General features: G+C 38.3%; 3 protein-coding genes across 10 annotated transcripts in view; 2 read left to right on the top strand and 1 right to left on the bottom strand.

Moving 5' to 3' along the window:
* The first annotated feature begins 5,615 nt into the window (after positions 1-5,615).
* Positions 5,616-6,961, top strand: LOC132259132 (carbonic anhydrase 2-like). The gene is made up of 5 exons (XM_059756683.1): positions 5,616-5,667; positions 5,822-5,943; positions 6,030-6,069; positions 6,133-6,412; positions 6,481-6,961. The coding sequence occupies exons 1-5, from the start codon at positions 5,616-5,618 to the stop codon at positions 6,959-6,961; spliced, it is 975 nt and encodes a 324-aa protein (XP_059612666.1).
* Positions 6,962-7,747: 786 nt separating this feature from the next.
* On the top strand, positions 7,748-8,743 carry LOC132259922 (peroxisome biogenesis factor 2). Its single transcript, XM_059757745.1, has 2 exons — positions 7,748-7,786; positions 7,844-8,743. Exons 1-2 carry the CDS (start codon positions 7,754-7,756, stop codon positions 8,639-8,641), a joined length of 831 nt encoding a protein of 276 aa, XP_059613728.1. The 5' UTR covers positions 7,748-7,753; the 3' UTR covers positions 8,642-8,743.
* A 1,304-nt stretch (positions 8,744-10,047) lies between these two features.
* Positions 10,048-13,967, bottom strand: part of LOC132261027 (cAMP-dependent protein kinase type II regulatory subunit) — a 31,715-nt gene continuing 27,795 nt past the window's right edge. For 3 of the 8 annotated variants that reach the window (XM_059759516.1, XM_059759517.1, XM_059759519.1), the window contains exon 8: positions 10,048-13,879. In XM_059759516.1, the coding sequence (XP_059615499.1) occupies positions 13,749-13,879 (131 nt within the window). In that variant the 3' untranslated portion in view covers positions 10,048-13,748. The remainder of the gene's footprint in view (positions 13,880-13,967) is intronic. The other 5 variants (XM_059759521.1, XR_009468397.1, XM_059759520.1 and 2 more) reach the window with 5 other exon arrangements.

Here is a 13,967-nt window from a genome sequence, read left to right as displayed (position 1 = left end):
TCCGGTCATCTTATGAATTATCAATTCAATTGGCATGCTCACATTCCTCGGTCACCTTGGAAAAATTCCGCGGAAAATGAGTGGAAAAATTTTTCATTTTCCGAGATGGGATGCTAATAATCGGATTCAGAAAAAATTTTTCTACAAGACGTGAGTATTTGCACAAATATCTCATGCGTGAAATGCAGCCAAGCGCGCATGTTGGTTTGCGATTTTATTCAATTTGCTTGCCATTTGTCATTTATATATATATTTTTTATATATTTCATTTGCCATATATATATTCTATCGTGTCCATGGAAAATATGTTGCCGAATTGTTCTATCAAAAACACATTTCGTTCAGTGCGACGCAGAGTGGCGAAAAATATAATTCACTTTTTCAGTGCGCTCGAGCGCCGCTGTGCGGAGAAATACAGAAAAATGAAAGGGTTATAAAAAAGGATTATTCTCGCACAGGTTTTTGACTGTTTTTTCGATGCTTCATGTATGTTCGTCAGCTGCTCAAAAGTCGGTCCGCCGCACAGAAACATCTCAGGCTCACTATTCCTGTCACTGGGCGTTTCTGGGAAGTTCACATGCACAATTTTCCACTTTTCCACATGGGGAAAGCTCAAAAGATGATCGAAAGAGTTGCAGGAAACACTAAATTCACTGTCTTCCTTGCAAGAATTGCAGAAGACATCATTAATCAAGACACTTAAGGCAAAATTCAGCCAGAAAATGATCCTTTTCGGCCACATTTTTAGAGTTCTTTCCTTGAGAGCTGAAAATCGACTGAGATGAGCTGCTCAGAATTGCAAATCCGAGATAATTGCGGTAAAAAGTGTATAACCTTTTAGACATTTTGGCCACGATGATAAGATAATTATGAATGGACAGCAGCCTGAAGTATATAATGGAAACAATGAAGAACCTTTAAAAGGTTTCAGTCTACTTGTTTATTATTTTATTGTGTACATTTCATCATCTGTATACTGAACTTGCTTAATATAATATATAATACTAAATCACTCTACTGTTGTTACAAAAAGCGTTCGTAGTGTTTGGCATAAATTAATTCGACAGAAGGGCTAAAACTATTTCCAATATAGAGACCTGAGAGATAGGAAGCAGTACATTTTCCTGCATTTCCCGCAAAAGTCTTCACCATCTCAAATATTGCTTGACAATGTTTGCTCAAGCTTATCTTTTTCCCAAGTTTCTGAGCTATTTTGATGGCATTTGAGTGAATAAAATCCTTTGCCAAGTTAATGAACACTTCAAATGCCTCCTTAGTCAACGTTAGAGCGATTTCGGTTAGAACATCTTGAAGAAAGTCAGTGCAGATGTTCGTGAAGAAGGTCGTGAGTTCAGCCAAAGCCCAAGAAACCCAATCATAAGGAGTATTTCCAGGATTTATTACGATATAGTCAGACATCTTCAGGTTTAATCGCTGCAAAAAAAACACAGAATTTGTGCGTGATTGATAAATGTTCAATTATTTACCATAAATTCTACTTGCGAATGAACTTGATAAAATAACTTCTGACTCTCACTCTAAATTGCTTGAGACCAACTATGCCCTTTTAAATATTCTTACTTCTTTTATAGTAAGATATTATCGTGTAGCGGAAATTGTTTGGTCATAAGAATTTATCATCTGTTTCGTATAATTGTGATTACCCAGAAAAAAGTATGATTATGAGTGACTTCTTTTAGTTCTCCTTATTTCAGTAAAAATTTGTAATATTCTCAGAAAATAATTCTGATAAAAAATTTTGATATTTTGGTAAGACTAATAATTCATTTAGTTTACAATTACTGTTGTTCTGCATTTTATCGTTGTTTTATCAAAAATTTATGAATAAGTGAATTGTTAAGTTGTTGCAAATTCTTCAGTACTTGATCCAGAATCGAAATAGACTTAATAAATACAGAAAATCACCTTCAATTAAAAAGAGCTTTTGTGAGTATGATTAGGTTATATTTTTGCCTCCACATCCAATTTTTTGTCATAATTTTGAGGAATAGTGCTCATTACGTTTATGTTATGATTAAGAGTTCTTGTTGTGTAAATAGAATTACACTATTGCTATGAAATGATCGTGTTTGGGCTGATAAGCCATATTTATATCAAAATCATCTTTGCGCTGCGAAAGTATACAAAACATCGCAGAATTTCATATGTGAGCCATAATCTGCGTAATAAATTTCCGCCAGCGCAGAACAATCTTTCCGCCGGCATTCCTGAGCATATGGCGAATTCTAGGCAGAAATATAAATGGCATTAAGTGTCAAATTTGTCTCAACAATGGCGCCATCATCGTGTTCTCACTTGGTTTCCGGTGTGTATTTAGCCAAATTGGAAATCTTTCACTTTGCCCCCGCCGCATTCACGGGGGATTTATTTGTGTTCATTAAAATTTCATCACAATACAAGCTTAGGGGAAGACGTAAGCGATGCCGAAGCACAGATAGTGAGCCAGACGCTCGAGTGTGGATGAAAAGTGAATTTATTAGTAATATATGTCTGGGGGATGAAATTGATTTTGCGCGTGTGGGGATGTTTAAGAGACTTCATAACTGCTGCTGGAATTTCCAACAATGCCAGAGAGAGAGTGTATGAATGGTCTGGCGAGGGGTGAAAGGGGGAAAGAGCTGCATATTTACAATTGCCAACTTCTCGTTTCCTCAGCAACACGGCATCCCTCCGGCATGGAGAAATTATAGATAGAAATTTAGAGAATTGAGGGTGAAGAGCGTTTATTCCAATATTTTTATTTGTTTTTCTGCATCTCGACAAGAGGCAATTTCCTTTCCTCTCCCATCAAATTGCCCGTTTCCGTGTCGCCCTATCGTTGCCGCATCATCATCCGATTCCGGAGCATTTCCAGAGCTGCTTATCGGGGGCGTTTTCCCAGCCACGCAGACGAAATGTCTCACACTTTACACCATTTTATATATGCAGTTGATGTGTCATCGTAAAACGTTTCATAAAATTGAGTGCATAGGTGGAAAATTGTCCGTACTCAAGTTTATGGCGCGTTAAGAAGTCTCTTAAGAGAAGCGTTTTTGGCACGCTGAAACATCCTTTGAAACAGCCTTTTGCAATATTTATAAGTTCCCGAAGCGTGTGAGTGAATTGACGGTCTTTGGGAAGCTTAAAGAGCAGATAGAAGGCATTAAAAGTAGAAATGGTGACAAAACGCTTAACATCACTTTGCTAAAGATAAATTTGTAAAAATTTAATTTTCTATCTCTCTCCACCGATCAATTTTCATTGTAGATTTCACAGACGTGTTACAAAGTTCTACAATATTGTTCCACAAATTTTTCTCTGTGCACATAAAGAGACACGTTTAGTAAAGCAAATACGCGCAACGATGAGTCAAGATCAGAAAGAGAATATTCCGCCCTCATAAATCAATCAATTGGTGATGCGTGGAGAGCTTTAGCAAGATGTCAAAGCCTGAACAGAGAGTAAAATGTTATGTTTGAGCTTGGATGTAAAAACTGACCACCCGCGCTCAGCAAAAACACACATCCTTCGCATGGGAAGTATGCAAATGCACTCGTGATGGAAGGGCCGTCATAAATCACTTGTAAATGTGTGTTCTTCAGAGGGGAATATTTTATCGACAGTGTCAATCCCTCGTCGTGTCGGGCGAAAGAAGGGCGCATAATGCTAATTGTGATTCATCAAAATGGAAATCGTTTTGGGGACACACAGAAGAGAGTCATTTTGTCACAATTGAATCGCAATCCCAGTGTTTCCTTGTCACTCATCCTGCAATTTGGACCTCCTCCTCAGGCTGGGCGTGCATTCGTTATCACTTGCCGTGCACGGCGCCTCGAGGGGGAGGAAGAACATCTCCCGCGGGTGTGAAGACATGGCATCCGGGCGTGGGAGTGGAAATTTAAAGGGCGACAATTCAACTTAACATAATAACACAATCAGAAGTGGGACGCCGGGGGCTTTTATCATGGAAATACACGAGGCAAAAGAATTTCCACATGCATTGTCGCACATACACAAGATGAGGATCTCTTTTGGGTGGCAAGGCGAGCGAAGGAGGGCGAATTGTCATAGAAACAAGTCGTAGGGAAAATGTTTCGGGTGTTGAGAGTAACGTGAAAGGAGGGAATTTAATCTCGCCGGAATTCTATGAACAATGAAATTTTGATTAAGCACCGGCAAAAATGCTGTTTGGATACGGAAATCTGTGTGTGTGTTTTTTGGCACGGGGAGGCCATTGAAGAGTATTGTACCTTCGGATTTCGGGGGAGAATTGGATGCCCCGCTGCGAGTCGCTCATATGTACAAAAGATAAGTGGAAATGGTGACAAAATCAATGCGGTGTGTCTGCTCCTGACACATTGCTGTCGCTCTGGAGACGAGGGTGCACACAGCGTTCCACTGCTGGGGAGATCATGTAATTTCCGGCCGCCCGAGAACTTTTCACAGTCATTCAAATGCCACAATATCAATTTCCATCTCTCAGCTCTTGCCATCCACTTGTGGCCCTAGGTTAGTAATTAGGGTTGGAATATTGTCTCTCGTCACTCTCTCTGTCGCCTTGGCGGCAAAATTGCTCGCTGAGCATCACTTTGTGGCCCGCAGAAAGGACTTTATTTCAAACTCACACAAGTTTCACATCCAGAACAATCCGCCCTGGTGAGAAATATCTGGTTTCCCGCGAAACTTGACGTTCCACGAGATGTTCAATGTGACATTAGTTTAAAAATAGACTATTATTTTGTTTCCCAAACAAGACACTGATGCCGTGGCCTAATCAGCCTACGTGAGATCGAAGCATCGAAACATTCAGCATGTGATTTTATTTAACATTTGAGCAAACACAGTTCCAAAAAAGTTGAAAAGCATAAGCCAACTTTAGCTTCTGGGTGAACTGGGCTTTTGCGGTTAAACTTGCTCGATTCAAAGTTAAACTCAAGTCAGTCAACATCGTTCTAGCCTAGAACTGAACAACATTAAGCCAAATTCTATATAAACTTTGGGATTAGTCCAGGCGTACAAAATGAAAGATTAATTCTAAGACCAAACCTTAAAAAAAAAATGTAAAAAAGGAAATGGCACGTAATTTGTATCGATAAGTGTCGGTAAGTGTCGATAACTTTAATGAACAAAAATAAGTGTGCCAACAGACTTAAGATCCTTGAATTCGAATCATAATTGGAACTGCGACAATTCTAGTTAATTTTTATACTTAGATTTCTAACCTCAATCTCTAGAATCTGGAAGTAGCTTAAGTTTAAAGAGTGAGATTATTAGGAACTTCTTGATACAAATTTATAACGTACGATAGTAAAACCGAATGCTGATATCTCTTATCATTCTCTTGCTATCAGTCATGACAGCACGACCTGCCAGAAGGACGGACGGACACCAACAGAAACTAGAACATCTCCTTTCGTCGAGATCCGCTTAATGAAATATTCTCTCAAATTTGCAAATAAAATTGGAATTTGTTATAACAAATGGTTCACCACGAAATTGACGCACATCTTCCGAGTTGTTGCGCAATTATCCGATTTTCGCAAAGGCCTTAAAAGAAGCTGTTGACGATGGCAAAGGCAGCAGTCAGTCTTTCGCTGAAGTGTTAATCAGGCAAGATGCGTTTCCTCGTGATTGTGGTCCTCGTTGCTGTGCTTGCGACGGTTTGTGGTAAGTTTGCCTTAAGTTCGCGAATAAAAGGAGAAATCAGATAAGAAGATGAAGTGTTCTTTAGGCCAAGTCTTTATTTGTAACTAGTTTTCTTAAAAAAATCTCTTATTTATTAAATAATCCTATTAATTACACTATTTTCTTCTTCTTTTAGAAGCTCAATTCAGTGGATATCGGCGTCCTCGTCGTCTGCGCAGACCTGCGACAATTAAACGTCTCTCTGAAGTTTCAACTCTCATCGCACAAACGGCTGAGAAGCAGCCTGATTATAATCCGGTAAATTTAGGAACCTTCATCTTTTGAAACTCCGATTCTATGTGACTAGTTTCTTATGCTAAAGTAATCTTTAACTCTCACTTCAGACTGAAGACTTCTATGGCTATGAAGAGGATAGCGAATTCCGTAAGTTTATCTCTGGTTTCATTGCAATTTGAGGTCCTAATTCTCTGTCATGTTTTCCTAAAGCTCCCTCGCGTTGGGGTGAAAAGTGGCCAGTGTGCGCTGGACTGCAGGAGAGTCCAATCAACATTCAGCTCAACACGTGCAAGAAGGATACCGCGCTCTACCCCATGAAGCTGCATAACTTCGACGCCATTCCGCTGACTTCGACCATCCAAAACTTAGGTCACGCGGTGCAGGTCGTCTTCACCTACGGCAAGATCACGCCCTCCATCACTCGCGGATTCTACAGATTGACGAAGTACAACTTCCAGCAGTTGCACTTCCACTTCGGCAAGACCGACGAGTGAGTTCAGCCAGACTTAATCACACTTCCACTTGATCTTCATTGGATTCTTCTGTTCTTTTCCCCAGAGATGGATCCGAGCACACGATCGATACCAAGAATTTCGTCATGGAAGCGCACATGGTCTTCTCCAAGTCCACTTATGCCAGCATCACTGAGGCCTCTCAGGATCCCGAAGGCTTGATCGTCTTGGCGTTCCTCTTTGAAGTCGCGGAAGACGATGAAGTCAACAAGTCGCCGATTGGCTTCCTGGCGGACGTTCTGGCGCAGATCGGCGAGCCTGGACAGAGCGTGACTGTGGCAGACGCCAAGGCGCATCGTCTCATCGACATCATCGGAAGCACCAAGTTCGAGTACGTGCGCTACGCAGGCAGCCTGACCACTCCGCCCTGCTCTGAGGCCGTGACGTGGCTCGTGTCGACCAAAGCCCTGAAAGTCAACCGCAAGACTCTGGACGGCTTCAGGGAAGTGAACTCTTTCGAGGGCAAGATGGCCGGAAACCACCGCCCAGTTCAGCCCATCAACGGACGCGAGTGCTTCATTCACTAAGGACGCTTCGAAAGTATAGAATTGAATGGGTTGAACTGTTTTTCTAGACTAGATTTTGAGGAACTGAGGAAATTGAGCGAATTCAGTTCCTCAAAACATTGCACTCTTTTGAGATGGTTGAATAAATTCTAATCTATATTCCGGATTTATTTGTTTAAAAAATCAGCCAAAGAGCAGTTTATTGCGTTTCGAAAAGCCTTGTGAATGTTGAATTTAAGAGATGTTGTTTGATTGAGAAAGTCGGGAAATCTTTTTGTAAGAGTTTAGAGAAATTGTGCCTCAAATTGCAATGGATTTTGTAATAAATCTAAGACCAACTCACGATATTCCCTGTCGTCTTCATTATGCTGTTTAATATGCCTTAAAGATTAAGGTTTCCTGGACAAGAAAACGCCATTTCACACAATCCAACACCAACGTTCGCTTTATCGAGCTAAAACGAAACAGTGATAAACCATTGTAGTCAAATTTTTGGCAGTATTTTCCTAACAAAAAATTTCTATTCTATTTTATTATATATTTTTTTTATTTTATTCTATTTTCTATGAATAAATTTTAAATAAAATTAATTACATAAAAATTCTGCTTGATTATCAATTGTGTAGATAATTATCGGTTGATGTAATAAAATATTTATACAAATACTGTGAGTTTATTCGAATGTCGTCAACTGTATTTTGCCTGAATAGCAAAGTTCCAAACCGCGGCATTAGTGCAGACGAACTGCAAGAACACAGTGTCAAAAAAATAGCTTGACAAGAACAACACTTCTTGCGATTTCTACTCCAAGGAATGAATTCTAAGTATTTACTGCGCGTGAACCAGGTTCGTCTGCTGATCTCTGTTAGGGATTGCACTACAAATTCTCTCTTACCTCTCCAGCTGGACGCGCTGCAGCTCGACGATGGCATCCAGAAGGTGTTCACGGACAGTCTGTCCAGGATTCTGGACGTCTCGCCGAAGTTCCTCACGAAATTCCACCCGGAACTGGAGCTGCTCCTGCGCTCGGTGCTCTGGCGATTCTCCATCTACCGCGATAAGGCGTCTTTCGGCCAGCAGATGCTCTTCCTGCGCTACAACGAGGAGCAGTTGAAGAGCTGGAAGCTCGCGCTGCACTTCCTCTTCGCCGTGGCGCCGAAATACGTGAAGGACAAGCTAACTTATCAGTGCACGAGCAGCGAGAGCCTGCAGAGGCTTCTCTCGTGGAGCCAGACGATGCTCAATGTCCTCTTCCTACTCAACACCGCGCACTTCCTTCGCACGGGCAGAAGTCCTGGTCTGGCGGACTTCCTGCTGCGCCTGGAGTTCTGCGACGCGGCCGGGAAGCACCAGCGCAATATTGGCTACTTCCACATGACGCGCGAGCTGCTTTGGGCGGGCTTCATCGAGTTCATCGGCAACGTGCTGCCCTTCGTGAACTACCACAAGCTCAAGAGGCGCCTTCGGTGGTTTCTGGGCGAGACGTACGCGGTCAGGAGGGAGAAAATGAGGCTCACGGACAAGAGTCTGTGCGCGTTCTGCAATGAGCGCCCCGTTCTGCCTCACGTGCTCGATTCCTGTCGCCACATTTACTGCTTCTACTGCCTCAGAGGGAATCTGGACGCAGATCCGGATTTCAACTGCGTCCTATGCGGCGACGACGGCAGCGAATTTGAGCAAATCAGTGGATTTAGGCGGTGATTTGAGTGTTCAATTTTAGTGATAAGGGTTAGGAAAGATAATTTAAATTAAATGTTTTATAAGGGAGAATGTTTCATTTCTTCAGCAGATTCAGAAGTTCTTTGAGCAGAGATTTTAAACACAATTGAAACACGTTTTATATGCTTTGATTGTACATCACTAAATTTTATTACTGGAGTTTTTTTTCAGTTAAACATGCATTCTTCCTCCAAATTTCACTTTTCACAGAAATATCCAAGGAAATATCTTTCTCAGCACTTTTTTATTCAGCACTTTACGCATAAACTTCTCAACTCACTGAAACGACTAAAACTTTGTAATCTTGAGCCGCCAAGAAAACGCATCTTGTTCTATTAATTTCCCAAGAAACACTGACTGTTGCCTTGCAATCATCTTTACGAACTTCTTTAGCCATTTTCGGCTAAGCGAATTCCCAGAAATTAGTCGATTACGCATAAGCTTCAAAGATGTGCGGCAACTCGTGATGGACCAACTGTTAAAACGGCTTTGTTTGGAAATTAGGGAAAAATAATTCCTCGAATTAAGCTTTTGCCGTGGAAAATTTGGAGCTTTGTTTGTACAAATGATTTATGCGTCTTTTCGCTGCGTGTCTCACTCAATATTTGTCCTGACTGTTCAGTTCATTGAGGCTAAAATTGGCTTCTGCACGAAAGAAGTGTGAAATTCATATTAATTTACTGAATTAATCATTGCATTTTCTTCCAAACATTCCTCGAATCTCATTTGATTTTCTGCAATTTCGAATGAAACTCAGTCAATTGGACAACATTAAGTATGAAATCAATTGAAAGACAGTGATTTAAATTACGAATAAATATGGCATTGATTGTAATTTTCATATGGTTAGGAAAAAAGGATTTTCTTCAGCTGTTTCACTTGTTCTTTTATTGCAACTTCGTTTAAATGTGTTCCACGACGTGAAGCAAACATTTCATGTTTCACTTGAATTTTGCCGTGTGTTTTTATCCAAGGCACAATCACGTCTCAAAATATTTTCTTCTATCAAACACAATTTGTTCTGGCAATAATAATGATTACCGCAAGGTGACAATAATTAAAAATGTATAATTTTCTTCCGCAAACAAGTATTCGTTGCCTAATGAGCTAAAGTGAAGATAAACAGGGTGAGAGATCAGAGATCAATATTTCATCACTTGAGCAAATATACAATGCTCTGAATTTTCCACGCAATTTATCAACACTTTAGCCATTGTGAAGGGAAATTTTCGGCTTTCAGTACTTAACTGGAGTCACTGGAAAACAATTTGTGCAAACGAAGAAATAGAAAATGTATATTTTCTGCAATTTTCCGCTTTTCCGACAATTTAGCAGAGCTTCAAACCGACGATGTGGAACTGATTCTGGAGTGAAAAATCCATTCAATATAATTTATAAAGACATTTAATAATTCAATATTTGGGCTCTTATACATATTCTCTGATATTCGTGTTTCAATATTATTCACTTTTCATGCTTCCAATTTGTATAATTCAAATTTTGTGTGATTCTCACTGGATTTCCATCTTTTGCCATTTCAACTATTTTATTTATCCTCATTTGCCTATTTTGAGAAAAAAAAATAATACAATTTTCTCTCAATTGCAACTAAACAATTAAATTACTCTTGCCAAGCCGTCGCTTGTCGGGACATCCCAGATGCCTAAAACCTAAGAACCTAATGCAAGTAGATTTTTTTTTATTAAGAATTTATTCTCCACACTTTCTAAATTTACTTGGTTTTGTGTGTGTGTGATTTTTGCCTAATAAATGTAATGTTTGTTGTCTCATCTTTATTTTGGTGCCGATACAATTTAATACAATATTTTTTTCATCTTCCTTTTGCAAGATATGCAAGATATGTAGCTGAATATAGGTGATTTTTTCTCAACTCTTTTTCCATGTCGATTATCATGAATTGCATAAGGACAGTGAATATTTTTATATTTTCATCTCTTTACTTAATAATAACTTTCTCCATCATTTTTTTTCTTTATAATGTAGCTTCTTTGCTCATTGTTTTTTTTCCTCTTCTTCTCTTTATTATGGCAAAAATTATTTCAATATAATTCTTCTAGACTAGACCAATTTTGTACAAGACTTCCGCGCCTTTTTTCACATTATTATTTCTTTTTTTCCATTTAAACTTCTTCTCCCAATTTTATTCAGAGACACTCTCCTTGTGTCTCTTGTCTAAAGCAATAAACTAGGTTTTCTTTTAATCCTCCTATTGCACGGCGAATTCAGTTTTTTTTTTCTTTATATAACTCTTCTTCTTTATGATTTTCTCTACTTAAACATCTTATGATTGGTTTTCTTCTCATCTCATTTTCTTGCTTATTATGAATTTTCAGCTGAAACTTATTATGTACACAACATGTAATAAATAAACATTTAATTCCATTAGTTAAGGATTCCTCAATCGTCACTTAACAACTACAATTTTTGGGGACTTTTCTCCTCTTACACACGATTTATTATGGTCACATTGAGAAAAGATAGGGGACTTTATTTCTTACTTTACTTCTCACTTTTGTGGGGGATGAAATTGGGAAACATCAATACTTCTTCTTCTTCTGCTTCTCCTGCTATTAAACATGCGCTTCTATGGTTATGATTATTTTTCCTCCTCTTGCGTGGGAAAAACACAACATTGGAATAATTTACAGGATTCTCAACATTATGGCAAATAAATGAAAAACAAAAAAAAGAATTTATGTGTAAATAAATAACAAAAGCACTTTGCATTGAGCAGAATTTCCAGCATTCTCGCTCGCACTTTAAGTAAAAATCGTCTTTGACGCGATAATAATGATTATATAAACTACCAGCTAAATTAGGCGTCAGTTTAGCAAAGAAAAAGGAAGAATAATATAAAAGTGCTGTGCTGAGGAATAAATTAGTGGATAGACAGAATATAAGAACCTCTTCTTAAGTGATCTTCCTCCGCCCGAATTCTCCTCAATCCACTCGTCGTCCATTCATTTAAATATTATATAAATAGATCGCATCTATAGGTAAATACTTGTGTAAATTTTCATCATCAATATTGTCTTAACAATAAATAAGCTCAGTTTTTTTCCATATTATTTCTCTTGCATGGATTACAATATTATGGTTTGAGAAAATTTCCCACTGAAGATTTATTTGTTTTGTTATTCTGTTGTCATTTTTTTCTTTCTAACTTTTGTGTGCATTTTGTTGTATTATATATTTGGTAAAAAAAGGGGGAAGAGTGAAACCCAATAGAAAAATGCTTTATTAGAGGCTTCACAAGAGGTTGTTTTTTCTTGCTTCTTATCATTCAATCTCGAGAGGGAATCATTGAAAGTTGCTCCAGCAGGAAAACATACACTTTGTGTGTTGTTTTTTTGGGGTAAATATGTTTTTCCTTTCACAAATACTTCGGGAGTGTTTTTTTTTCACAGTAGGATTTTACACATTGATGGCAAAAATGTAACACCACTTAACAATTATTTATCCTTCCACACATACTTATTCATATTACAATTGTTTGTTTCATGAAATATTTTATGTAATATTCATTTATCTTTTCCTACTTTTCTCCTCCATTGAATTGATTTTTGCAAAATTCCAACCAAAATACACAGCAATTTAAGAGGAAATCTACATTTTCATCATCAATCATTCTGCAACGTCATTCCACTAATAAATCTTTGTCTCTTCGAAGGAATTAAGAAAAGAGTGCTTCAGAGCCTTAATATCTTTTCTGCATTCAGAATTTGACCTTTTTATCTTATTAAGTGTGAACATAATGCGCTAATTGTGTCGATGGCAATCGACGAGGTCTCTAATCTTCGTGATTATCTCTATGGAAAGCAAATGACACGTCTTTTTCCAAATGGTCTAGCGTAGAATGCTTGCGTTGGAAGACGCACTTTTGCCATTTGATCAAACGCCACTAGAACACATGTAATCGTGAAGAGTATAACAGAAGAATTTAGAATATGAAATAGAAATCGATACATGAATATGACTCACCATAATAAAATAAGAATTTGAAATAGGAACAGAAAAGTGTGAAAGTGTTTTGCAACTCCTTCACCGCAATACAAGATCGATTCGATTCCCAAACTTATTTCTCATCATTCGGAGTAAGCTAAGCTAACAGTTTCGTTGACTCATAACGTCATCAGGAAACTGCACCAGAACCTGGCTCATAATGACCAAACATTTTCTCTTTTTTTCTTGCCAATCCGAATTGATTTCTCGTGTGTTTTATTTCAGCACATTTGCCCGTTTGTCCTTTTTCATGCTCAATGCTGACGAACAGAAGAATAAATGCAGGAAAAATACACGTAGTGTGCATAATAAAGTGATTAATTAAGCAAAAACATATTTTCAAGATTTCCCACAAACTTGTGTAGAAATTCGGTGTAAAAGATCAGAACCAACAAATCTTCATCGAACATTTCTATTGCAAATGTGGTTCTTTTCACATGTTCACACGCTAACAAAGCATCTAATTTCTTAAAAGCGAAACTTTTGCGAGAAAACTGAAACACTCTTTTCTTGACTCTTTCGAAAAGAGGCGTAAATAGTAGAATGCCGTTGCAGATGTTTGTTTTTTTTTTTTTTAATTAACTGAAGAGGGAAAAAAGTTGCAACAAAATACATCGAATTGTAAATTCTATACAGGAAATTACATGTCTTACTGAACACATTGAAGAATAAGCTTACAAACAAAGAGACTAACAAACTACGTGGATTCTTTTCCTCCATTATTATTTTCCAATTTTATATCTCCTCAATTTATTATCAATTTAATATTCTTAACTTTTATTCTTTCTGATTTAACTAAATTACTAAAATTCCTCCCTCTCTCTCTCTCTCATTTTTCCCCTTTTCAATCCTCATCTCATCAATGTAAATCAATTCTGAGAGACATTATTCATCATCATTGCAATACTTTGCTCATATCAATTTCCCCCAGGACACTATAATGATTACAAATTAGTTAATCTGCTGTGAAAACAACGTGTGATTCTCTACCTTCCGCGCGCATTCCTCTCCACAGTCCGCGTCGTCATCATTGTTGCCTCATGCAGCCAGAAGAAGCGCAGCACTCTTATCGAATATCACTAATGTTATTTTTGCTGCCAAAGATCTTGATTAATTGTACCTCATAGTCGTCAATGTTGCGCTTCATTATATCCATGCAAGGTCCCAGCAGACGCTCGAATGCATCGACGTCGAGAACTGTTTGTTTTGCGCGCGAGAAACAAGCAGAGAAGAAAGCATTAATTAGTTGACAACGTGACAAAGTCAAGCTGAAAAACATTCTACA

Source organism: Phlebotomus argentipes, unplaced genomic scaffold (genome assembly GCF_947086385.1).
Source record: "Phlebotomus argentipes unplaced genomic scaffold, Phlebotomus argentipes genome assembly scaffold_18, whole genome shotgun sequence".
Lineage (NCBI taxonomy): Eukaryota > Metazoa > Arthropoda > Insecta > Diptera > Psychodidae > Phlebotomus > Phlebotomus argentipes.
This window is presented reverse-complemented; position numbering and strand designations above follow the sequence as displayed.

Bases quoted from the DNA above. Each gene is read 5' to 3' on its own strand.
- LOC132259132 (XM_059756683.1), top strand. From the start codon at position 5,616: ATGCGTTTCCTCGTGATTGTGGTCCTCGTTGCTGTGCTTGCGACGGTT. The intron at 6,070-6,132 runs GTAAGTTTATCT...GTTTTCCTAAAG, and splicing joins TGAAGAGGATAGCGAATTCC to CTCCCTCGCGTTGGGGTGAA. The intron at 6,413-6,480 runs GTGAGTTCAGCC...TCTTTTCCCCAG, and splicing joins CACTTCGGCAAGACCGACGA to AGATGGATCCGAGCACACGA.
- LOC132259922 (XM_059757745.1), top strand. From the start codon at position 7,754: ATGAATTCTAAGTATTTACTGCGCGTGAACCAG. The intron at 7,787-7,843 runs GTTCGTCTGCTG...TTACCTCTCCAG, and splicing joins ATTTACTGCGCGTGAACCAG to CTGGACGCGCTGCAGCTCGA.